Source organism: Fundulus heteroclitus, chromosome 22 (genome assembly GCF_011125445.2).
Source record: "Fundulus heteroclitus isolate FHET01 chromosome 22, MU-UCD_Fhet_4.1, whole genome shotgun sequence".
Taxonomy (NCBI): Eukaryota; Metazoa; Chordata; class Actinopteri; order Cyprinodontiformes; family Fundulidae; genus Fundulus; species Fundulus heteroclitus.
The window spans coordinates 26,134,918-26,161,050 of NC_046382.1; the positions used below are offsets into that span (position 1 = coordinate 26,134,918).

A 26,133-nucleotide genomic window follows, 5' to 3' on the forward strand; every position below is an offset into this window, starting at 1 on the left:
CTGGCACCCATTTGCACGGGATTGTCACTGGGTAGATCCTGTGCTATGACCTGATGTTTATTGTAAAAACTACAAATGGCAATCAGTGAAAGAAGACCCTTTGATGTTTTTTTTTTTCTCCACATTTGCTATGACCAGCACATTTACCTACTGGGTAAGCTTTTAATCCAGAGATCAGCACTGTGGGCTTTACAGGGAACTTTGAATGTTCAGAGGCTGACACAAAAAAAAAATTGCTATTGGTTTGTTTTCCATGATATTAGATACCTTTAATATCAACGAGAGATCTTAGATTACAGTCATGCATAAATACGTCTGCTGATAATCTACCACAGTAAATCTTCTTTTGTGTTTTGTTTGATTCTGAGCATTTGTCAGTTTTCTTGGTGGCTTTGACCTCCCAATTATGCTTATTGCTGAAAGTCTCAGTCTTTGTCTCATGATCTGATCAAGGCATGTAGTTCTAGTAACATCATTACCCCAGGGTTCCACTGAACGCAGAAGTGCCGTGTCGCAGGTGCGCTGTGCCTTTGCAGCTGGTCACTGTAACTCTATTCAGTCAGAGCGGTTCCACCCAGCACGGCGCGTCGCATTTTTGAAGCATCCCAGAAGCGGCAGCGCTCGCCACTTCTTTAACATACACGGCTGTTCTGTTTTTGCCGCTTGGTGCGCCGACCCTTCCGTCAATCTAGAGCAGAGAGGTTCGTTCTGGCATGCACAATTAATAGGCCACCAATGGGGGAGCATACAATAAAACCAATGCACTCAGTGGTTTACTAAGTAACTAAATTGTTGTAGTACATTCCCACACACACATTCACACCCCGACGGTGGTGAGCTATGTTAGTAACCACAGCTGCCCTGGGGCAGGCTGACAGAGGGGAGGATGCCATACATTGGCGCCACCGGGCGCTCTGATCACTGCCAGCAGGCAATGCAGGTAAAGTGTTTTGCCACTACTTGTACACTACTATCGCGAGATGATGCAATCCTAGCATGATGCGAGTCCAACCGTGCACCGGCGCGCCGCTTTAAAATCACTCCAGGTGGAAAGGGTGCCTGGCAGAAAGTGCTATGCGTTCAGCAGAACCTCAGGATTATGCCCACATTAGCAAAAGTATTAAAGATTAACATCATTTTCCGGGTTAACAGAGAAGTCGTTGCAGCAAATGACCTGTTTAATGCATCCAAATAACCGCTCGTTGCAGTTGAATCACAGACAGGGACAACAATGCAGAGTTAATTAGAAACGTTAAATAATAAGTTATGATTACTCTGTTAAATAGTGGGCAAATAAACCTCATAATCTAGTTGTGCTTTATTCCTATGGAAACTGTACAGATTCTGTATAGGCTAACATGAAGATATACCAAAAAATCTCTTTTCAAAATTAAAAAAAAAAAAGATTTTTATGATATCTCTTAAACGGATGTAATACGCTGCAAAGGATCCCAAAAAAAATAAGTTTAACATAATTGGCAACAATCCTTGAACTACAAATTCAGAAGAGAAAGAACAACTGTCACTTGGTATAATACCTTCCCGCACTCCTTAAGCACCTGTAATGTGATGTAATATTCATGCACGTTCCCCTAAGTAAACCTTAATTTACATATCACAGTAAACTCATAATTTGCTTCTTACTTGAAATATTCACATGAATATTGTTTAGAGTTATGTTTGTAGCAATTCTTATCACTGCGTTCTGATGAGAAAATGCATTAAATGGGTTTTCAGGAGTGTTAATTTAAAGTCACCATATTTCTCGATAGTCCTAAAAATGTAAATATAATTCATTACAATGTCACTGAAGCTCTATTTCAATTTTTAGGGCTTGGATAGAGGCTGAATATGAAGCCATGTCATAAAGTTTTATAGTGTCTAGGAGCATGGTTTTTGCAGAAACAATCTAGGTGAAAATAAATTATAGGAATATAGGAGTCTTTGCAAACATGGATGGAATTCTAACTGTATTCCAACTGTATTCAGTCTCTTTTGCTCGTTTTCTCTGCATATCACTGCATTAAAGCATTTTGTAGGTAATGTGGTGAAACAACTTAATTTATTGCAGTTGAAATTAAATTAAGTGTCTAATTTTCCATTCACCCTATTCACATATTTCACTTGTTTATTCATCCATAGCTAGGTTTTATTGATCAAAACAGGTAGGTACAAAAAACAGGATGTGTCTTACATCTTACTTAAAATATGCTCACATGGTCAAGATATAGACAAGTTTGCAGTTAATTTACCCCATCTCCTGCCACCAACAAAACCCTCCTGAATAAGCAGCACTTGGGGTTCAGCAGCACTTGGGCTGGTGAGGTTTAGTTGAGTCACTTTGGATGACATTGTGTGGTCAAATTAGCTACTTAGTAAACCACTGAGTGCATTGGTTTTATAGCATGCTCCCCCATTGGTGGCTTATTAATTGTACATGCCCTCAATCAATGAATGAGCTGAATACATATGCAGATCACATTTTTCAGATATTCTTTTTCAGGAAGATTTTTGGAAACCAAGCATCTTGTCCCTCCTTCACAATTATGCATTACTTTGTGTTTGTTACATAAAATCCCAATAATAAATACTATACTGATGTTTGTAGATTCATTATTACAGGGGCACGAATACTTTTGCAAATCACTGCATAAATTTGTCTGTTTTTCACAGATATGACTTTCCACAATATGGAAGTCGCAGGAGGCTGATATCTCCAATGTATGATGAATATGGTGAGGTGATCATGGAGGATGATGGATATTACTACGGCCCAGAGGTATTATCAATCCCTGAATGTAAATGTTGTAATACAGTGATGATAGCAAAAATGTCAACTAATATGCTGTGAATCGTGTGTGACACACCAGTGTCCTGTTTTTTTCTTTCATCACAAAAATTCTTTAAAAATATATGACTGTCTTAGGGCGGAGGCAGAGGCCGGGGTGGCATGAGAGGTAGAGGTCCACAGAAGAGAGTTGCATTCAGGGACTTGCCGGCAGAGGATGAAATAGTACAACCTCAGCCAGCAGATGAAGGTGAGCCTTCTAAGGCTGCCAAGAGATTGAAGTCTGTCATGAAACTCAGCAAACTCCTGGCAGCCAGCAAGGGAGGAGAGAAACCATCTGATGCCGGCCCTCCTGGCCCATCTCCATGGAAGAAAGCCAAGATGCTCAAGATGTTTGGCGCTGGAAAGAAGGACAAGGATTATGCCAAACTGATGTCAGCCCACCGTATTGACAGCCAGGAAAGTCTCACGGACATACCAGCAGTCACTGGGCCAATAGATTGCAAGTCGGATGCTCGCAGCCGGCTTAGCAAAGTTTTAAAGAGAATTACCATAGGCAACAAGTTGCAGGTCAGGAGGAAGTCGCAGAGTAGCATGAGTCAAGGCTCAGCCACAGGCAGTGAGAAAGATGAGGAGGCTTCACAAGCAGCCAGCGAAGATGAAAGGAAGTCTAAAGTGTCTATTAGTGTAACCGAAAGTGAGCCAGAAGGAGGTGCAAGTGGAAGCAGTAAGGAGAAAGACTCTGATGAAGAATCCTCTGAGAAAAGCAGTATTGACAGAGATTATCTTAAAGTCGATTTAGACAGAGATGACACAAATGAAAGCACTGTGGACTCTGAGGAAGAGCCTGATGAAGAGCCAGGTGATTCTGATGAGGAAAGCAAGTCCAAATCTGAAGCCGAAGAGGAAACAGAGAAGGAGTCAGGCAGTGAGAAAGAATCAGAGACGGAAAGAGAGTCAGAGTCAGAAAAAGAATCTGTATCGGAGAAGTCCTCAGCTACTGAGAAAGAGTCAGAAACTGAGAAAGAGTCAGAAACTGAGAAAGAGTCAGATTCTGAGAAAGAGTCAGAATCTGATGAAGAGTCCAGATCTGATAAGGAAACTGAATCAGGAACAGGCACGGCAACAGAAAAGGAAACAAGCACAGAAAGGGATTCAGCAACAGAGAGAGACTCTGATGAAGAGTCTGAGGAAGAAGAGGTGTCAGGAAGCAGTAAAGAAAGTGGCTCTTCTACACGCACTTCTACGAGATCCTCAGCTACTGAGGCCAGCAGTAGTGCTTCTGTTACTGCTAGTGGGAGTGATAGCAAAGGTAGTGAGAGTGGTAGTGTCAGAAGTGGTACATCCTCTGCTAGGTCAAGTGCGAGATCAACGCAGAGAACCAGCTCATCAAGAGTAACCTCCGAGAAGTCCAGCGAGGAACTCAGTGAGGCTGAGTCAGGGACTGGGACAGCTAGCGATGCAGAGTCAGGATCAGTGTCAGGAAGTGAACGCTCTTCATCTCGAGGGTCCAGCAAGAAAAAAACATCCAGTTCAGAGCTGAGTAAGAGATCTTCATCTGGTAGTCAGTATTCTGTTGGGAGCGAGGGGGGTTCAGCTGGCTCCCAGTCCATCGGTGGAAGTCGGCGTTCGCAAAAGTCTGTTCTGAGCCATGGTTCAGAGCACACAATCACAGAGGAGAGTGAGGAGGAGGAAGAAGAAGAAGAATCTGGGACTGCTGATGAAAGCAAAGACTCTGCAAGTGAGGCTAGCGATGAATCATCATCCAGGAGGTCTAGTGTGGTCTCTGAAGGCCAAGGGCCCTCTGCTCCCTACCATGGTCAGCCTTATAGTGCTGAAATCCGAAGTGTCTCTGACGATACATACGGTGGACTGTCCCCTATCACTGAAGTGGACGAGGACGCCATCTCCTCTGATAAATCTTCAGTCAGTGCATCAAAGAGCTCAGAAGGGACTGAAGAAACATCAGATGGTGATTCAGAATCTGAAGGGAGCACAACGGCCTTCTAGCAAGCTATATTGTCCCTGTGAAGTAAGAGTGAATAAAATCAATTACCTTTGCATGGGAGTGAAAAAAATATTGCTTGCCTCTACAGAGTGTTTGAAATGTCTGCTTTTTCTCATTTTCCCTGAGTAGGGAAAAAGCTGGTTTCCTGCTGCACATTATCTGAGTCTGACTCTCCTTTTTTACAGCTTTGACTTTTTCCTCCCTTTGATGTTCTCTGTGTGCTTTTCATGCATTTGCTTTTTGTACAGAATTATAGTGCTATTTCTACAGTGTGATTTTGCATGTTCTTTTTCATCCGTTTCTCCTGAATGTTAATATTTTACTTAACTGAAAAGCGGTTTCTTACTATAAACTGACAGATGTTTTCTTAATATGCCCTTTGACTTTTTCTATATATTTTATGAGAAGATGTGATTTTCACTCAGAAAGCCGATATTTTTATTCTGTATACCTATTCCACGGCAGAAGGTTGTCAACATTAATGGAATCAAAGTTCAAGCAAAGAAGATCCAGAGCCAAGCTAAAAGCAGTGCCATGAAGAAACCCATTTTTTAATAGTATTTTTTCAAAACAACTGTAGCTCATATTTAAGGGAACTCTGATACACGTCCTCTCAGTCATTAACTCCTTGAGCTCATAGTTGGAGTTTCATAGAAACCAAGTCAGGATTAGGTGTGGGGAAAAAGAAAGACAAAAGCTTCTCCACTTTTGTGGTGGCTTCTAGCTCCAAAGTCAATAGTGGCTACATGTGTGTTTTATTTTATTCTCTCCAGATATCTTGTCCACATGAGCACACCAGGAACTGGGTAAAAAAAAAATCCATTTTGGCAGGTGTTTTTTTACAGTCTTTCTTGTTGTCACCAAGACCTCTGTGTGCATGTAGACAGGAGGTCAAGGATAGCAGGAAAACGTTTTAGTTAATTATCTGTCTTGGTCTGCGCAGGGCTTTAATCACATAGATGCCCGAAATATTTTTTTTTATGCTGTAGGAAATGGATTGCACATATTATCTTGTTTGTAATCCATTTGACTAAATTTCAAATGCTCTACCTGGTGTCAAACATCTAAATTGAACATGTTCTGTGCTTGTTTTGTGGCCACAGTGTAATTAGTTTTTTGACTATGCATTATGACGTAAAATATGGGACCATCTCACCTCTGATGTTTGGCCTAAAATGGGTCAGGTCACAGATTTTATCAATGATAAAGGGTGCCTGCAAATGTCAATTAACAGATGTTAGCATCGTAAAGACTGATCAAAAATTAATCAGCAATTATGTGACAGACAGGCCACACAAAACATGATTACGAAACACTATTCTTCTTGATTACTTTGTTTCCACCAACTCCTGAATCATAGGCAGTAATCCTCTTCGCTACTAAACTTTACTAACATGCCAGAGAAATTGCCTAGAGCAAAGAGCAGTGCAGGCCTGCCTCCCTCCCCCCACCTGTTGCTGTACACTACCAGTTGGCTGGCTGAAAATAGGCTCCTAGATTTTTCCGTGCTTACAAGGTTGAGAATTTGGCTGTTTGCAGATATTTAGAGTTGCAAAAAAACAGCTTTTACTCTTATTAAGGTAACACTATGGATAGGTACTATAGAAGTTTTTGAACAATGTTTTGTAGTATGTAAAGTGGAAATAACACAATTTACAACCTTGTCTATTAGAGTTCTTCACTTTCATAATAAATTCTAATTTTTAACACCTTGTTATTTTTTTATTTTCCCCCACAATACCATGGGTAGGTACAAATGCTATTTTAAAACTTAATTGGGCAAGCTACAAGCAGTCTGTTAAGCAGACAGTGTGACTAAAAAGGTTCTGTAAGAAGTAACATGGCAAAAAGTATAAATATTTTTTGCCTTAGCTCTTATTTTCTTATATATATTTATATACTGTATGTGTCAAAATTAGAATAACAGTAAACCATGACTATATAACTAATAATCTGCTGATTGTTCTAGGAGCAGCAGAAATATTTGTTGCTTTTTCGTTTTGACTAAAATTAAAACCGTTGTGCATTTTTTTGTTTTCAATATATGTGTAAAACCGTTATCATACCATAAGAATCTAACACCCCATGTTTACTTGTACTTTCAAATACTTTTAGATCTGACTGAAAACTTAGAAACTCAAAAAAGGAACTAAGCTTTTTTTCTGTGAGTGCTGTATTGTTAAAACTTGATGTATATATCAAGTGTCTGCAGTGTTTTTCCTTCTTTGGATTTTGTTTTAACCACTCTCGGTTGTATCTTCTAAAGAAATAAAATAAATTCATTTTGAATTTGACATTCTTGCCCTCTCTTTCATAGCCTGGAAGAAAGAAGTGGATCAAGCTTGTGGTTGATCGGGAGAACGAGAGCAGTTCTACTGGAGAAGAAAGCACTACAGAAAGTCAGCAGAACAGACTTCCCAACAGTCACAGCAACATAAATGGGAATATCTACCTCGCACAGAATGGCACTATTGTCCGAACCAGGAGGCCAGCCCATCTAAATAACCTGAAGATGGGCTCTCCTTGCCGGCTGAGTAAGCATTTCAAAAAACTTGACAAGTTAGGTGTGACTCATGAGGAACCCTCTCCTGCTGTTGGCAATGAGGTTTCAGAAAACAAGATGGAAAATGGAACGAGCTCGTGTGTACATTCTAACAAGGACGTAAACCTCAACACTCTGTCCTCTTGCGGTTCTTTGGGGTCCACCATTACAAATCTAAAAACCTTTGGGTCCAAAACCAGTATTGCCAAGGCCATAATTGACAGTGGGCAGAGTGTCAGCGGGGAGCAAGAGACATCTGTTGACAACCACAAGAACAGCAAAGAAACACTGGAGTCACACAGTGACCACACATTATCAGATGAAGAAGAACTGTGGATGGGACCCTGGAACAACCTGCACATACCTATGACAAAACTATGACTGGGCATGTATGAATTGAAACCCCATTTTTGTTTATGCTCTTTTTTCCCCCCATATTGTTAAGAAAATCAACAAGCAATGTGTGTCTTAGCTGGAAAGGCTCCATTCACTGACAGGTGGTTGCACATAAAAGCATATTTTACTGATAGAATATGATAAAGCTTACTAGTACCAAACTTTGATTATTGGCAGGGCTACAACAGGTAAAGGCAGTGAATGCCTCAAACAACTTGTGAATTTTATGTCATATCATGTTTGACTGTAATTTGAGCTCTTCAGTGAAAACACGTTTTTTAAAACAGAGTTGTTTGTTGTTATTCTGATTTTAATTCTTAAACACAAGTGATTATTAGTCATCCCAATCTGTTGCTGAAGATATTTTGAGAGAAATATCGGTGATCAAATGGAGAAATTGTAATTCTGAAGTCAAATCAACATATTTTGCTATTTGTATTTTACTTGCAAATAACCTAGAATGTCATTGATTATTTAATGTTGTGATCACTTGAAAATGTTTTTAAAAATTTCTGAACAATATATTAAATTATTTTTGTCTATTTTATATCTAAGAGAGATGAAGAATTTAAAATATGATATTAAAGAATAAATATATAAACATGACTTCCATTGCTGAATTTCAACAGTGAAATGGGGCAATGCTGTCGTGGTGTTTTTTATATGGACATTTGTACTTAAAGAATGTCGTATTTTCAAGCCTTTACATGATGCAGTTTCACTCTGTTCTTGTTATAAGTATAGGGCACCGAAATTGATATTATATTGAACAATAAAGCTCTAATCTAAATGCCTGTGTTTAGAGAGTTATAACTGCAAATATGCATTGGTTCTCCAATTTTGTGTTGCACTTAATGTGAAAATTACTAAATATATGGATGATGCTAAAAGCTTTTCACAATCTTAAGGACATTTTAGATTATTAACTCGCTGTTCTCCAACAATGATAATTAAATGAAACAGTTGCAGCAGAAAGCTGGAGTTATCTTATTGTTGTTTCCAAACAGAGGCTCAGCAGAATGAAGCCTTCTTATTTGAGTGGCCTTTCACTGTAAAGAAAAACAATGAAAGGTCACCTAACATTCATATGGAGATGTGCTATGTATCTGAAACATGTCTGAAAATTCCAATATAAAGTTCTCATCCTCTCCTGATAAACAGGCAAAAGGAGGAAAAAAAGTGTTCATAATGCAATTATATAAAAAAATGCTAAAACAGAAATATTTTGGCATTCAGATAAACCATCAGACTCTATTGGTTTATCAGAGTGGCATATAAAAGATATACCTAATGACATTTACAAAAGGTTCTGTACAGTCAATCACACGTCAAGAATGTCTGTCAGCATTGCAAACGACAGACTGCTGTTCAAAAAGAGGATCAGGAGCTGAATGCCAGAATAAAAAATATTGAATACATTCTCAAATATGTCAGCAGCAATTTCTGTCCACTGCAACAGAACTTGATTCATATAGAAGCCACACAAAGTTTGCTTTTCAGTCAAACTGGAGTTTTTGTTATAAATACCCACATTATTAATTTAAGTATTTATAAAGAAAGCTTTCTTAAATTCAAGTTAGATATCATCTGAAATGTTCTATTCAATTTCAATTTTGCTATATCAGGCAGCAAGACTGTCTGTGCTCCCAATACAAGCTTTCTAGTAGAAACATTAGAAAAGCTCAAAATTATTAGTTATTCAGTAACATCTCAGCTGTAATCAGAACCTGGTGCAAGTTCATCATGGGTGCTCAGAATACAAATGAACTCAAGTGCAACTCCTTAGTTTGCTTTGTGTTGTTGTTGTTGCTCAGCAAAGATGGAAGTACTTCTTCTGTGGGGGTTTTAGAGAAATTTGATACCTTTCCATGTATCAGTGTTGTTCTATTCGGAATAAAGCCAGGTGCATATAAACACACATGATCAGATTAATTGATTGTGTAACCATATAAACGACACAATCTGATTATTTTAACCTGAATATATTTAAATCCAATCATGACATTTTGTGCATATAATCATAGTTATAGACTTGCAGCATTCACTCCTCCTGAAAGAGTGTGTAGCCACAATGGACAATGGTCGTCTGCATTGTGTCGTTGACTTTGCAGCAATCCCTCATACCGTACAGGCATGTAGCAACAATACATCTACCTGGATGTATTGAAGTTCAGAGTGTAAATGAAACCTGTGCTATTAAGTTGCAAAAGTTAATATACAGTTTCCTCTTTTGTAGTTAATAAAGTGGCTAACTACCACACCTCAGCCACTTTCACTGGGACACCCAATAGTTAGTGTTGCTGACTCCTCATTTAAGAATGAAGCAATTGGCTGCCTGAAAAGTCACTGAAAGTTGCTAATTAATGCCATTAGTTGATTTGCATAATTGCCCATGTGCATGTAATTGAAACCGGTACTGTTTTCACATTTTTCAGGTGTTTAGATTTTGAATTTATTTTGTGTTTTTAGTATGTCCTTGTTGTTTATTTGTGTTGATTAATGTGTTGACATTTTGTTTCATGCTTTTTTGTTCAGTTTTATGGTTTATTGTGTTCTCTTCTTTGTACATTTAGTATTATATCTGTACTTTTCTGTTTATCCTTTCCTCTTGGTTGATAGTTTCCATGTGTGTTAGTTTAGCTTATTATATGTTCATTAGTTTCTCTCCCTCAGCTTCCTCGCTTTCCTTCTGCCACAGCTGCTCCACTTCTCTTCTGATTGCTACTCAGGTTTGTTTCTCATTTCTCCACCCATGCATCTGTATTTACGCTCACTGCTTGTCATTGCTCCTCACTGGATTCTTCTGTTTGCCTACCCATTACCATGTCTACCTGTTTTTTTTTATTATTATTAAATGTTTCAATTTACTATGTTGGTCTTGAGATCCTGTCTGCACCTTGGTCCTACACCATCCCCTTACACCTTAACAGCTGCAGATGAGAACATCAAGGTTGTTTGAGAGAGACCACATATGTAAATATACCCCATGTAGAGCTACAAATTAATTTTTGTTTTTGTTGTATTTTCTAATGTCAGTTATTGCTTTGCTTTCTTTTAATGTCACATTTTAACCATCCTCCTTTATCTGGGCTAGTGACTGGTAAAAGTAAAATTTTATTTATTTAGCACAATTTCATAACACGTCATCTCAAGGCACTTTACAGGGTAAAATTCAGTCATATCATCCATACAGATTGTTCAAAAACTTTTCTATCTAAGGAAACCCAGCAGATTACATCGAGTCTCAACAAGCAGCATTCCCTCCTCCTGAAAGAGGGAAGAGCCCCAGTGGTCATCCGGGATTCATAGAACCGTAGTTACAGTTGTAACTTTTGTTCTATTTCATCCCTTACTGACCACCAGAGGCAGTGCTTAAAGCACTGGATGACGGATACCAACAGTCCCAAGGTATTACAAACAAGAACAATGAAAGCAATGCCCACCTTACTGAGATGAAGAAGGGGGCTGCATTAGAATCCCTACCAAAGGATGTGGGGAGGACACGTTCACTCTGTAAAATCTTGTAAAGGTGTCAGGAGAAGACCAAGAGGCAGCAGCAGATAAAGCCTCCAAAGGTACCCCATGCATCGCCGCCCAAGAGGTACTACGGCCCCAAATGGAATGACACCCGGGTGCGCCTGCTGGCATTGTAGAACATATGCCTGCTCTATCATGTCCACCACCCAGCGGGCAAGATGTTGTTTTTGAAAGGGCCTGGCCTTTACAGGGACCAGCGAAGCAAACAAAGAGGCAATCAGAACGGCACACAGAACCAGAAGCTCTAATGTATGTCTCCAGCGCCTGGACAGGGCACAGGGGTTCACCAGTGCCCCCAAAGTGAGTAAGCTGGAGGAGCATAGAGTGGAACATATATGAGGGCACCTTAGGGACAAACCCTGCCCAAGGCCAGAGTGTCACACCTGAGCCCCCGGGGCTCCATGGCAGCAGGACTCATGAAAAGACAAGGCATTAGCTTCCCCCCACATGCTTCCATGAAGCTATGGCCAGGAGGAAAGCTGTCTTCTTAGACAAGGACCCAAGGTCCACCTCAGCCAAGGGTACAAAGAGGACCACAGGGCAGCTAACACCAAAGACAGATTGAACACAAGTACCACAGGCCGAGTAGGAAGTTGCAACCGACGGGCACCCCTCAGGAACAACAACACATGCCTGTGGTGTCCCCATCCACTGCCACATGCAAGCAAGATACAGCGACAGCATACACTTTAAGTGTGGATTGGGATCGTCCTCCGTCAAGAAGGTCTTGGAGGAAGTCCAGAACATACAAAATGCTGCAACAAACAGGATAAACAGTCCTGGAATGGCAACAAGCGTCAAATACCTTCCCCAGACCAGCATACAGCAGACGCGTGGAGGGTGCCCTGGCATTGCTTCTTTTATGGCTGACCCAGGCCCCATGTTGCACAAAGGCAACACTGGGCCCCGCAGCAGCCAAAACCAAAGCTGAAGGCACTTGGGATATGGGTGCAGGACCTGTCCCCCAGCTAAGACAGAAGGTCCCCCCTTGGGGGAAGAGGCAGGGAGAGCTGCACCAGTGAAAACAAGGTCCTCCCCGGCCAGAAGGGGGCTACAAGGAGCAGACTGTGCTCATCCAGAAGGACTCTCTGGAGCGTAAGACCCACCACGAGCAATGGAGGAAATGCATACAGGAGGCAATGGGGCCAGTCGTGGGCCAATGCATCCTGACCAAAGGGACGCTCTGCCACAGAGAACCAGAGCTTGGAGTGTGTTGTCTCCATGGAGGCAAACAGATCTACATCCACTCTGCCGTACCTCGCCCAAATGGTCTCCACAACCTCGGGATGGAGTCTTCATTCTACCAGCAGGAGGCAAACCTGGGACAGAAAATCGTCCGTTCCGTTCTGATCTGCACACCTGGAACATGGGCCACCCTTAGACTAGCAAAGTGTGGACATGCCCACAACAACAGCCGTCTGGACAGCCATAGCAACTTTGGCGACCGGGTGCTGCCTTCCCCGTAGACCTGGGAGGAAGTGACACAGTGGCAATTGCACATCCCTCAACTCAAGAGCATTGATGTGCTCTCCCTGCTGATGGCAAGACCATGTCCCCTGCACAACCTGTCTTCGCCATGACACAGTCCAGCCTGTGACTGATGCGTTGGTGAAAATGATCTCTCGCCGAGATGGTAGGGAACCTAGAGGAACCCCTTTCTTCACACATGCCTCGTCCCACCACTGAGCAAGAGACACAGTGCCCTCAGGGACACTGGGAACCTCAGTCACCAGTGTGTGGGCTGCACCAGGCCCAGCCTGAGTGCATTGAGCCACATCTGGTGACAGTGCAGAGACAACAACCCCAAAGGAACCATCGTAGAGGCAGCGGTCAGCATGCCCAACAGGCAGAGATATGCAAGCAGAGGGGGAGCCCTGGGAAGCAACTGAGAGACCCCTACAACACTCTGAAGCAAGGGTCGTGCAGTCATAGTCCTTGAATCTAGGATCCAGGCAGGGGGGGGGGGGCTTTAACCCCAGAGCCTGCAGAGGAGACAAAGCCACCACCATGCATCTGGTGAACACCTGAAAATCAGAGAGAGGCCATAGGGAAGCACCCTGAACGAGAAACACCTCCCCAGAAACGCAAAGTGAAGAAACCGCCAATGACGTGGTGCTATGGGCACACGGAAATAAGCATCCCTCAAGTTGACCGAAGTGAACCAGTCCCCAGGGATAACTGCTCATAGAACATCTGTGATGCTTAGCATGCAGAAAAGAAGGAACTTTAAAAGCACATTGAGACCCAGTTTGCTTCAGAACTAAAAAATATCCGGAGTAAAAATATCCTGGATCCAGCAGAGAGTTGACAGGTACAATGGCATCATTGGCCAGCAAGGTATCAATTTCTAAGTACGGGGCCAAGACTTCCATCGGGTCGCTGATGACCATCATCCTGACCTGACCCAAACTAGAAGGGCGACGGCGGAACTGCAGGTAGTAGGCCAGGGATAGCATAGAGACCACCCATGTATCAGGAACAAGGGCAGCCCAGGAAGCGAGTTGGGCTGGAGTAAAACCTCCCAACAGCCCATCACCCAACGTCAGCGTTGGTAGCCCATGCCCTTTGGGGGCACCAACCGGGCTGTTAGGAAGATATGGGGTAATCATATCTCTGATATATGATGGAGCTTGATTATTAAGGGCTTAATACACGAGAAGGAAAATTTTAAATTATATTCTTGATTTAACAGGAAGCCAATGATGGGAAGCTAAAATGGAAAAATATGATCTCTCTTGTTAAGATTGACTAGTTTATTTTTGCATTTATTATTTAAATGGTTTGAGTCTGTTTTGATGTTTTTATTTTCACAGTGTTCTTAGCAATTTGCAACAAATTGTAGTAAAGTATGAGGATATTTCATGATGGTCAGTCAGATCAAGATCAACCAGCAGCGGCTTTTCACATGTACAAGTCATTTGCGGTCTGGGACGGAGAGGCCCACAGCAACATCATTGAAAAGAGTTAAAACTATCAGTGTTTTCATGTCGGCATCTCCAAAACACTCCAGTCAAACCAGATAAATTTGCTAGATTTCCTACCAGGTGGTGTTTTGGAAAGAGTCACTAGAGAAGGGGTGTTAAACTCAAGTCCTCAAGGGCTGGTGTCTTGCAACTTTCAGATGTGTCCCTGGGCCAACACACCTGAATGAAATGGTTGAATTACCTCCCCAGAATGCAGTCAAGTCCTCAGGACTCCTGCTAATGACCTTATTATTTGATTCAGGTGTGTTGAAACAGAGACACATATAAAACTTGCCAGACACTGGCCCTCAAGAACCGGACTTTGACACCCCTTCACAAGAGGGCTCTGAATCTTTGCTATATATAGCTGCAGAATTGCTCAGTTGGCAACATTAAATAGAGTTTTGAGACTTGCCTCCAAATTGATGGTGGTGTTGGGGTCCTTGAGTTGGGTGGTATATGGTGCTAATCTCCTGCAGTCATTGGACAAGAGATGGGGTACACCCTAAACCGGTCACCAGTTTATCAGAGGGCAACACTGAGACATACAGGGCAAACTATATACACACATACATACCTAAGGATAGTTTAGAATAATTAACCTAACACTCGTGTTTTTTAGACTTAGGAAACTAGAAAGAACCCACGCTACACAGGAAGAAGAGCGAAAACTCCATGCATAAATGCCCAGACTAGGATTCAAACCCTGGAAATGTTTTGCTGCAAGGCAACAATGCTAATTGCTGTTCGGCAGCTCAGGCTCTGCTGTAGAAGAGCACATTACATTTCATCAGTATTACCCCTAACCGCCACAGCAGTAAAGTTCTGGTTGTGGCAGTCTCTAATATCTGTTTGTCTTAACAGATTTCTTTTGTCATCTATAACACTCATTGGTTTATCATTTATATCTGAGTATATATGTTACCTGACACATAAAGCTACAATCTTAAATACTTTTTAGTTGTACATCTTGTAAGTTGCAAGTCCTTATATCTCTGTAGTCTTGTGAAAGTTATATTAGGCATTAATTAATACTCTAATGTGATAACAGCACTTTTAACCAAAGACAAGAATTATTTGAATTGGCTGAGAAACTAATTTGCATGCCCCTCTTTTCAGACAGAAGGCCTCCCTGTTTTCTTTTAAACCTCCACTAATAAATTAGGTTCAATGAATGATAAAAACACACCTGTCTTTCAATAGATTAAGTCCATTATTTTTTTAAATCTTGAATTCAATTACCATTCCCAAAATAGATGTATTCCTTTCAATGAGTGTTGAACTTGCATAAAATCACTATATACTGTCTACCTGAATTGAATTTATTCTATTTACATAGATTTAAATAAGTAACTGTCTATAGATGGTAAAAAATTTTGCATTTAGATGCTTCGATGAAACGTTTCATCAGAGTGCAGTTAGACAACTTGAACAATGTTCTCAGATAAACAAGAAAGAAAAATTATTGTTCATTGCAATTTACTCAGCTAAGGTTATAATTTACATAATATTGCAATATCACACTGTTTTCAGTTGCACAGTCCTCCGAGTTTGAAAATTGGCCAATTATGTGTTAGCAATTTAATGCATTTAGGCATCTAAATGTGGTAAAGAGCGCTGGCTGAAGTTCAAACTGCACAACAGAATAAGGAACAGTGGAATTAAAATGACTATGAATGTGGCATGGATTTTCGTGTCACATGGTCTGGCGTGAGTATTTGCTAATGGGATTTTCACCAGCAGCGATGGCTTACTGAGATTGGTCCAAAAATGATCCTTTGTGCATGTGTTGTTTGGATAGAAATCAGCTTTTGATATACAGTAAGAGGTCAGAGCAGAATGAGTAGACAAGTTTGAAATATCCTTTCTGAATGTCCAACACAATGAATCAAGAAGCGCACGTGCTGCAGCAGCAGAAGACCACATTAGACACCCCTCTATTCAGCTAAGAATAGGAAGTGCAGCTTACAGTTCACACAGGCTCGCCACAGTTGAACAACAGCTGATTGAAAAAACCTTGCCGGTCCAGGGATTCTTGATTACATATGATAGTTTCAGAATATAAAAAACAAACAAACATTAATTCATGAATCTATCCTGTCCTCTGTGTGTGTGTGTGTGTGTGTGTGTGTGTGTGTGTGTGTGTGTGTGTGTGTGGTGGCAGGTGTAGAGGGGGGGGGGCCCAAAAAGACTGCGTTTTCCCTTGCCCTAGCAAAGCTGTCAGCTGGCCTGCTGGTATTAAATACAAACCACCAAGATTCAAGGAAGCTTTGAATTTTAACAGGGGGTCCAGTCTGGTACCAGCAAGGTGCAGTTAATAAAGTGTCCAGTGAGTGTACATGCATGCGTTCACACACAGTGATGATGTTGCGAAGAACTGTATATTAGGTAAATGACATTGATGACCAAATTTAATTTAACTTAATCATTTAGAAACCTGTGAAGTTCCACAGAGCTTTATTTAACTCAGCACAGATAAGAAATAATAAAAATGATATACAGTACTTCTTGAGTTTTTATTTTTTTATTTTTTGTGATAATGCAGTGCACACATTTAAAATCCCTCATATGCTCATTTTAAATTTGTGTTGCCGCAAGCAAGTTTGGCTTTACAGTGGAACATGATGTGTAAAAACTCGATTTATCAGCTAATCACAGTAGGGGCAAGCAGTTTCTCTGCACCCCTTCAGCATATAATCTTTACCCCAGGGTTGATTTAAATGCATTTATACATCCTTCACAACAACTTCTGCAGCAGTTTGTGTTAATATGAAGCCATCTTCTATAGCCGGATTTCCACAATATCCCTGTGGAGGTAAATCATGACATAAAAATAATGCTGTGCTTCACAGAGATTCATAAACCTTTAAAGATTTTATGGATGGTGATTACTCATTCACTGTGGAGCTTGCTAAGTTAGTAATGCCATGTATGCATTGAACAAAGCTACACCAGGGTCATGCTCTTTCTATAAAATTCTTATTCTAATTGGACTTTGGAGGCCTTGTGTATAACCTGTTGTTAAGCTGGCAAAGAGCCAAAGCATGCATTCAGTCATATGTCTGATACCTCTTTGGAAAGTTAACATATTCAGTGGCTTGACAAGATTGTAGAATCGTGGCAGTGCATAGACATTTAGCCTCTAATTTGTTAACATTCAAGCTGGCAATAACAAGATATGAGGGCAACTTAACAAGAAATATATCAATATTAGATCATTTGCCAATCAAATATTCATTGTGAATATAAAACCGGGGCAGAGGCTCAATAGCAGCCAGGATTCAGATTGTTCTTTTTTTCTCAAATTCGCAGGAGTCAGATTAGTCTGATATGAAACAGCCCCGAAGAATGATGATACCCTGCCAGGATTGTACTTGGCATTTCTCTCCCCTTATTACCTTTGATGTGAGACAATTTAAACTGTAATCTTTAGAGTATAAAGGGGTAAACATTCTACTCTTTCTCCATCGTGAACGTTTTGCCAGGGGCTCGTCTCCTGTTATCTCTTATATTAAAAAGGATCCCCCACATGAGTGATTAAGAAGCTCCTGATGTTATGAATTTACTTTTACAATGTCAAACTGATCTGGAATAATAATAAAAAAACCAACACATTTGTTATTGTGAAGTGCAGATGAGTCAAAAGGCTCAGAGAGACCAAGCATACGTTTTATATAAAAGGCCACTCAAAAGTGGCCAATATAAAAAAGGATACATGTAAAGAATCCATGTAATTTGTACTCACTGTAGTTACGGTTTGATTTGTGTAAGATTGTTTGCTAATCTTTTTCCTTGGAGCAAAGACACAAACATTGTTACCAGACCTATGTCATTGTTGAATACTTTATCATTTTAATATCTGTATAAAAGTAGTGTGTGTTAGTTCAAAGCACAGTGTAACATGCAGAATAAACTTTCTATGTCCACAGAGAAAATAGCTCACACTTTTCTATTCGGAAGTGGTTATCTTACGGGGGATACGGCTCCCTGCCCAGGATGCCCTTCCATCATGGCGTGGCATTGATGCTCCCAAAATATAATATATTATATATATATATATATATATATGTGTCCTAATTAGGATATCCTTAGGATATCCTGGCCTACAGCAGGTTATATAGTAATCTACCTATGACTCAGTTTGAAGAAGATTATCACAAATCCCCACCAGAGGCAGGAGGAAACGCCTCATAATACCTATCCGTCACCATTGCTTGTTGCAAGCTCAGACCTGGAGGTTTTTACCTTTCTTTTCATCCAAAGCTTGACGCCAAAATTATGGGAGCTATTTCCCTACATAAGCATTTAGGGGGGTCAGATGAGGCTATGAAGATACACTAGCATACACACATATCTGCTACACATGATTCTGACCCAAAAATTAAGAAACTAGGAGAACACAGCAGGGCGACTGGTGAAATAACAGCTCATGACAAGCCCCCTCCACGTCATCATGTTGCTTTTTTCGCTCTGTGAACTTTACCCACTGAATTAGATCTGAACTGCCCTGCAGCCAGCCGAAGCACAGATGGGGATAGTTCAGTGCTACTGGGCAGACCGAGGCTGGTTGCAGGTTTGTTATTTCAGTGGAGTCACATTAGAGGGTGCTGTGTTGTAATGTCATCAAAGACGGGCTACACCATCTGCTGTCCAGGTCAATTCTTTGACAAACAGCAAGCATAGATGCCTTTTTTGCTTTGAAGGTTTTACGCACGCAAGATGACAGCTAGTTAAAGCCACACTTTCAGTTTGCTAGTTTCATTACTGCATTTTAATCCTGGTTAAATAAATTGAAATCGGTTTTATACCGATATATGAACCCAGTTTGCATATCTTTGATTAAGCAATATAAATATAAATGATGTATCCTTCAAAAAATTGAAATAGTTCAGTGGGCTCTGTTTTCAAACAAGGGAGCTTGATAAATGTAACTACTTAAGAGGTGTAATATTGAGTTTCACCAGAAATTGGTAAACTGTTCACTACTCCTTGTCCTTTCCTGCATTGTATTTATGAATGGTTTCAAACCAATCAGCCCACACAGTGCGTAGCTGGAGAAAATAAAATTTCCTTTCAATGGTGACATCTATTTTTTTTTCACAAGCTTTGTGAGCCATTGATCTATGGGTTCACTTACTGTCATGTCTTTATTAAGATTGATTTTAAAGATGTGGTTGGGGCTGCATGTTATTATTGACATGTTGTTGAGTACTTGGCGATTATTGATTGAAAATGAAATACAGGCAAAAATAAAGTTGATGTGGAGAAACAATTGGTCTACTTGTGGCTTTTTCAGAAGCTTGTAGACAGGATCCTATAGTCATGTCTAAAATCTCAAGAAATGCATAAATAAATGTAGGATTTGATCAAATTCATAACAGTACCTGATGTTTTAGGCAATTTTGACTGGGATATGACACAAATGTTAGAACTCAACTCAACTCAACTCAAACTTTATTTATAAAGCACATTTAAAACAACCGGGGTTGACCAAAGTGCTGTACAGATAAAAGATAAAAACTGAATGCTAAAATACATAAACACAATGCAAAAAGAAAAATTGAATGCAGATAAAATATAATAGGATAAATGTTTCAACTTAAATAAAATGTTAAAATAAAATATAATTTGCCAAATGTCCACCTAGACTTGATTAAAAGCCAGGGAAAAGAAATGTGTTTTTAGAGAGGATTTAAAAACCTTCCAAGGAGCCTGACGATCGAATATGCCAGGGCAAGTTATTCCACAGTCTCGGTGCCGCTGCCATAAAGGCACGGTCACCTTTGGTTTTAAGTCTGGTTTTAGGCATGGCCAGTAGCAACTGATTAGAGAATCTCAGTGTTCTGGCCGGGACATGGATTCTGAGAAGCTCAGTCAAATACTGGGGGGTTAGACCATTAAGAGCTTTAAAAACAAACAATAAAATGTTAAAATCTATTCTAAAAACAACCGGTAGCCAATGCAGCGAGGCTAGAACGGGTGATATGTGGTCACGTTTACGTGTGCCAGTAAGGAGACGGGCAGCTGCATTTTGTACCAACTGCAGATGGTGTAAAAGTGAGTGGTCCAAGCCAGCATATAATGAATTACAGTAATCTAATCTTGTATTAATAAAAGCATGGATTACAGTCTCCAGATCTCTGCGTGGCAGATACGCTTTCACTTTTGATAAAATTCTTAACTGGTAAAAACAGTTTTTTACAACCGAACTAACCTGGCGATCGAATTTCAACCTATCATCAAATATTACACCAAGATTTTTTACTGATTATCGAATGTTAGGTGTAAGAGGGCCCAAGGAGCCAGGAGGAAAAACTGCTGGACTACAACCAAACGTAATAATTTAGGTCTTATTTTCATTTAGATTGAGAAAGTTTGAGGTCATCCAAGATTTTACATCGTTTAAGCAGTCAGGGTTGTTGGATTTTGATACTAAAGAAAAATAGATCTGGACATCATCAGCATAACAATGAAAAGAAAAATTATGGTTCCTGAAAATTGATCCTAATGGTAACATATATAGAAGAAAAAGAATAGAAACCAAATCTCTTTTCCACTACAGAAGAGAAATGAAGGCATGCTTCGATATGTGTGCCGGTCACGTTGAGTTAAGAGCATACATTTCCTCATCAAAATTTAAACAAGACAGTATCCTATCATAAGTGCCTGTTTGCACTCTATCTCCTGCCACACACACCTGCTCTGCTGTAATCAGTCTCATGCCATGCACCTGTGATCTGCTTTATTTAATCGCTCTCCTCCCTACAGTTCTTTGCCTTGTTCTAGTAGATGGCCAGTGGGTTTCTGCGTCTGAGCACTTCCTTGTTTATGTCTTCTCGTCTGATTTCTGGACTTTTTTCTGTGCCTCGGCCTCTGAGCCTTGCCTAATGCCTTAATTATTTTCTCTGGCTTCTGCCTCAGAGTGTATGATGATTTTCAAAAGGACATGGGTTTTATTTTCCAGAGATGGGCATGCTTTTGGGCAAACATGTAAATCAAAAGACAATACAAAGCAGAATACCTTGTAAAGATGACTGAGTATCATTATCAATAGTAAAATGTATCTATAGTAAAACCTCTTCATGCCATTTAGGGATGAAGAAGCCGTCACGGCAAAAGTAATAAAAAAAAGTCACAGATCACAGTTTCAGATTCACACAGGGACAAAAACTGTGATATTATGGAGATATGCCCTGTGGACTTAGATTGAAACATTTGGCTGTAATGGCCCTTGCATCATTTGAGGGAAAAAGGGGAAGTACGTCTGAGAACACAATCTCTGCTGTCGAGAATGGGGGTGGCAGCATCATGTTGTTTTGTTGCAAAAGGGACTGGTGTGCTACATAAGATGACTGGTGTCCTGAGAAAATAACATTTTGTAGAAACATTGTCACAACATCTCAAGACATCAGCCAGGAAGTGGAAACCTGGTCTCATATTAACTTCCCCAAATGGCCAGCCAAATGATCATCTCACCAAATTAGTCGCAAGTTTGTTGCAAAGTCCAGATCCGGGTATCATTAAAAATCTGTAAACATAGCAGGAAATGTATGTGCAAGCAAACTGGCCAAAAAAAACAGTTTCAGTTACATACTTTCTATCAGCGAAAACCAAATAATTATGTCTTTTTATATGCAAATATCTGTTTTTGAAGTTTAGGTCTGGATTTTATTTATATTTAGATCTTGCGCCTCAGTGCTGCTTTATGTCCAATAACACCCCTGGATAAAAAAAAACATAAGTGTTTTATTTCTTGTTTCATCAGTGCCATTTAGATTTTCAAATTATTTTGTCATTTTTTATTTGCACCAATTACAGAGCGGAGATGGTTAACCCAATATGAAGATGCTGCAGTTTTCAGTACTAGTGATGTTTGTGAAGCTCTGATTTCACCTCAATAAGTGCTCCTACAGCCACATGTACCATATCTTAAATAACCTTAGAAAACACAATTCATAAATCAATCCTTCTTGAGTTAACCAGAGGGTAGCAGTTTTTCTCAAAGATCAAAATGGCATTTGCATTTTTAGCTTTGCCTTGCAGCTAACCCACCTTTTTTAAGAATACTCTCAACTTCACATATTATATGTTCGTCTTACTGTGATGGGGGTACAAGAGAAAATCAAGCATCACTGTGGAATCTTTCCATGACTAAACTACAGCCCTTAGAGAGGTTAACTGTACCCAGACGTTTTCTACAAAATGATAAATGGACAACGATAAATGTCGTTTTCGAAGATGCAAAAAATCTATATAATATGATTGAACCATAGACGATTTAAAAGTGTGTCAAAAAATCTCTCTGCCTTTTCTTGATGTAAAGAATGAAGTTATCGAACATTAATCAGCATTCTGTTAAGAATTCATACATTATGTGTCAATCAGTGGGTTTTTCTAGCTGTCACAGAATCCATGAACAGACCATTTGATTATTGCATCAAGAATTTGGAAAGCTATAGAAATTATGATAATGATATAGTGAAGGCTTAGAAATCTGGGTTCATTTACTTTCAATCAGAGTCTCTGTTATATAAACTTCTGCTTGACTGTCACGTTTTTTGGGGTTTTTACTCTGTGAAGCATTCCTCAAATGCACATTGAACCATATAGGGATATATTTTAAAAGAAAATCAAAAGAGCAAATTCCGTGGATGTAAAAAAGAAAAGATTCCCTTAATCGTGCCTTGGCTGATGTGAAAGGATTTTTAATGGAATTCATATAACATTTCAAGATGCAATGCCTGCACGACCACAAGATGGCGCCTGATACCTACAGCTGAGAGGAACTCTGCCTCTGAAACGAGCATTAAAATGAACTGATGAGGACTGTATGCCTGCTACAGTCTATATAAATTATATATATTACTGTCTGGCTTAAGATTTCATTAGTAAAGCCCTATGCAAATAGAAAAGATGCAATCCCTTTTTGGTATTCTGTAGGTTGTTTTCTGCTGCTGATTTGGTGTATGTCAGCATATTTAAAAATTAAAAGTAAAATAATACCAATACCTTTTCCAAAAGATATATCGCTATGATGGATAGTGTGTATTTCAGTGGTTTAATTGGCTCAAGCCAATTATTTTTATGTGTGTGTGTGTGTGTGTGTGTGTGTGTGTGTGTAAATATATATATATATATATATATATATATATATAGTTGCTTACTATGTTGAAAAACACAACACTCCTCTTTTTATAGAGCCACGCTCAGGCAGTGAGTAGAAGTCCATCATCATCTTCTCATTTCCTGAAGCTATTCAAGACTGCGCCTGTCCCAAAACAGGCGCCCGATGACCGCAGTCAGAGCTATCTGGGGACCAGTTTCCATACTAATTCAAGGATATTAGGATGTCTCCGACTGTTTTGCTTTGACATTTCTAAATCTTCATCGACTGCCACACGTGTGCTGAGCGTGCACCCTCTGACTTGCTGCCATCCATGTCCTCTCAGATGCTTTTGGGCTTTCATAACTATATATTGTACATCTTGAGTGCTTTATAATTTCTGTGCTGCACATTGTTATTTTAGAAATGAACTCAAAACCCAAAGTAAGGTTTAACTGACAGAGAGGTCCCACACAAACACACTCACGTACACACACATACTATTGCTCACTGAGCCCGGTCCTCTGACATCTCACCCAAGGGTTATATTCTAGCCGAAATGTTAGGTGTGTTGTAAAATACATGCTCCACACTGTCTGGCTCTGCTAATGAAGGGGTGTGCGACTGGTAGTCCTATGTTAGTACCATGTATCCTGCACCACTTTAATGTTCACATCCAGTCTCATCCTATATACAGTGCCTTCCAAAATGAGTCGTGCCTTTTAAACAGTTGTTTTCATTTCCTATGATGTCACAACCAAAAACAGCAATAAATACATCTTTGTTTTTTTATTTAATGTGACGGACGTATACAAAGTATCACTGAAGTGGATGGAAAACAATACATTGTTCTCAAACGCAATGCAAAATGTACTTACTAGTATATGTCACACAGGTGATTGGTGTGTAAGGTCAACTTTTGCTTCAGGACACTTTTCATTCTTAAATGAAATTAAATAGCTCAAGCTTAGTCAGAATCAAAACTTGAAAGTTGAAGTTTTCAACTGGATTGAGCTTTGGACTTGAACTGGCAAATTCTAACACATGAATATGCTTCTATCTAGCTGTTCCACTGAAGCTCTGATTGAATGTTTAGGGCTGTCTTCTTTCTGTCCTAAACGTCCTTTTTGTGTTCAGTTTTGGCCTCACCACTTGTGCCACATGTTTGCATGGCTCGTGACAAGCTGCAAATCTGACACTCTTCCATAAAGTTAAACCTGCAAATCCCTCCAACTCCTCAAGAGTTAAAATAAGCTGTTTTTCTGATTAATTTCTGTCTTACATTACTTATCATTTCTGGGAGGGTTGGATAGGTTTGCGGTTGTGCTTGACAATGTTCCCTCAGGTTTTCAAAGCTGAGGATATTGCTGGATGGATATCGTTTAATAACCTAACCCTGATTCATTCTTCTCCACAACTTTATCCCCTATGAGCACTAATGTGCTCAAACAAACCTCTTTGGCCTGCATAGAACAGTTGTGTTAAAATTGACATCAAATTACACACTGATTAAGTCTATGAACTTGTTCGGAGACTTTTGAAAGCTCCTTGTTGTATTTAGGAGTAAAATAACAAAAAGGGGCTAAATGGACATGCAAGCCACATTTTTCAAACATTTCTTCATAACAAATCTTGAAAACCATGTATCATATTCCTTCTGACTCATAATTATCAATTACTTTGTGCTGTGGCATCAAAAGATTCCAGGAAAATTGTTTGTGGGTTTTAGGTGGCAAAATGTGAAAAAACAAAACACTTATCAACAGTTTTGTGAGGCACTGTGCATTGAGCTGTGTTGGACATACGTAGACGTTCTTTTTTTAAAGCGAGTTTTATATAAACTGGGGCAAACACAAAAATAAAGACCTTTTAAGCTAGTTTTTAACATTTCTACATTTCTTGTAAATTACTTTTATTTAAATTATGTGATTTCTTTCCATTTAAAAAAAGCCTGTCTTTTGTTGTTTTGAGTCTGGCACATCAGCACTTGGCCAAACCTATCTGACTGCAAGCTTTCAGCACCCACAGTGTTAATGTATAATGTCAACGCAGTAGGGAGCCTTGTTAAAATGCAATTAAGCCAAAATGATTTAAACATTGTGTGGTTTGGACACTGGCAAGCCCTGAGGTTCGGCGCTGTGTTGTTGTCGTCTTAAACAGAGTATTTCACTGTCTGCTCACACAGCAAACCGCTATTTGTGTGAATGTAGCTGCAACCACACTTTCCCACACCCGCCAAACTGTACCAAACCACAGACTTCAGCAATGTGCACCACACGCGCACTTTTGCACAGACTCATACACAACACACGCACACACATAGAGAGTATTCACATGAAGAGTAATTGAGGGGTTTGACTAGTTTTTGGTGCATTAAAACAGTAGCTGCTTTAAATGATAGGGGCTGAGACATACTTGCATTGATGCCTGCGAGGCTGGTAAAGATGGCTGATTACTCAAAGAGGACGTGGCATTCGGTAACTCTTATTAAATTCCTCTTTATTTAGTAGAGTTTGACTGAATCACACCGTTTAAGTTGTTCCTGACGGTAATACATTCCTAATCCATTGCTTTCTTTCTCTTTACACTCATTTCTTCAGCGATTTCAGGCGCAAGCCTTTCTGCAAACAGCGGTAGACTCAGTCTTACTTCTAAAGATCAAAACATTACTGCTGACAGCTGAGAGTCTTCATCAGCCAATTCTGAGGCATTAAGTTGTTCTCTCTGTTACCAAAGCAACAGCTCATCCTATAGTCCGTGTAATAGATTGCTGTCATGTGTGCAGGACTCCCAGTA

At 39.9% G+C, this 26,133-nt stretch overlaps 1 protein-coding gene across 2 annotated transcripts in view; it reads left to right on the forward strand.

Annotated features, from left to right (window-relative positions):
• The window catches only part of pcdh15a (protocadherin-related 15a), a gene marked incomplete at its 5' end in the record, with an annotated part of 170,277 nt that extends 159,676 nt beyond the window's left edge, over positions 1 to 10,601 (forward strand). For both annotated transcript variants that reach the window (XM_036125847.1, XM_036125848.1), the window contains 2 exon segments: positions 2,674 to 2,779; positions 7,114 to 10,601. In XM_036125847.1, the coding sequence (XP_035981740.1) occupies positions 2,674 to 2,779; positions 7,114 to 7,719 (712 nt within the window).
• Between the last annotated feature and the right edge of the window lie 15,532 nt (positions 10,602 to 26,133).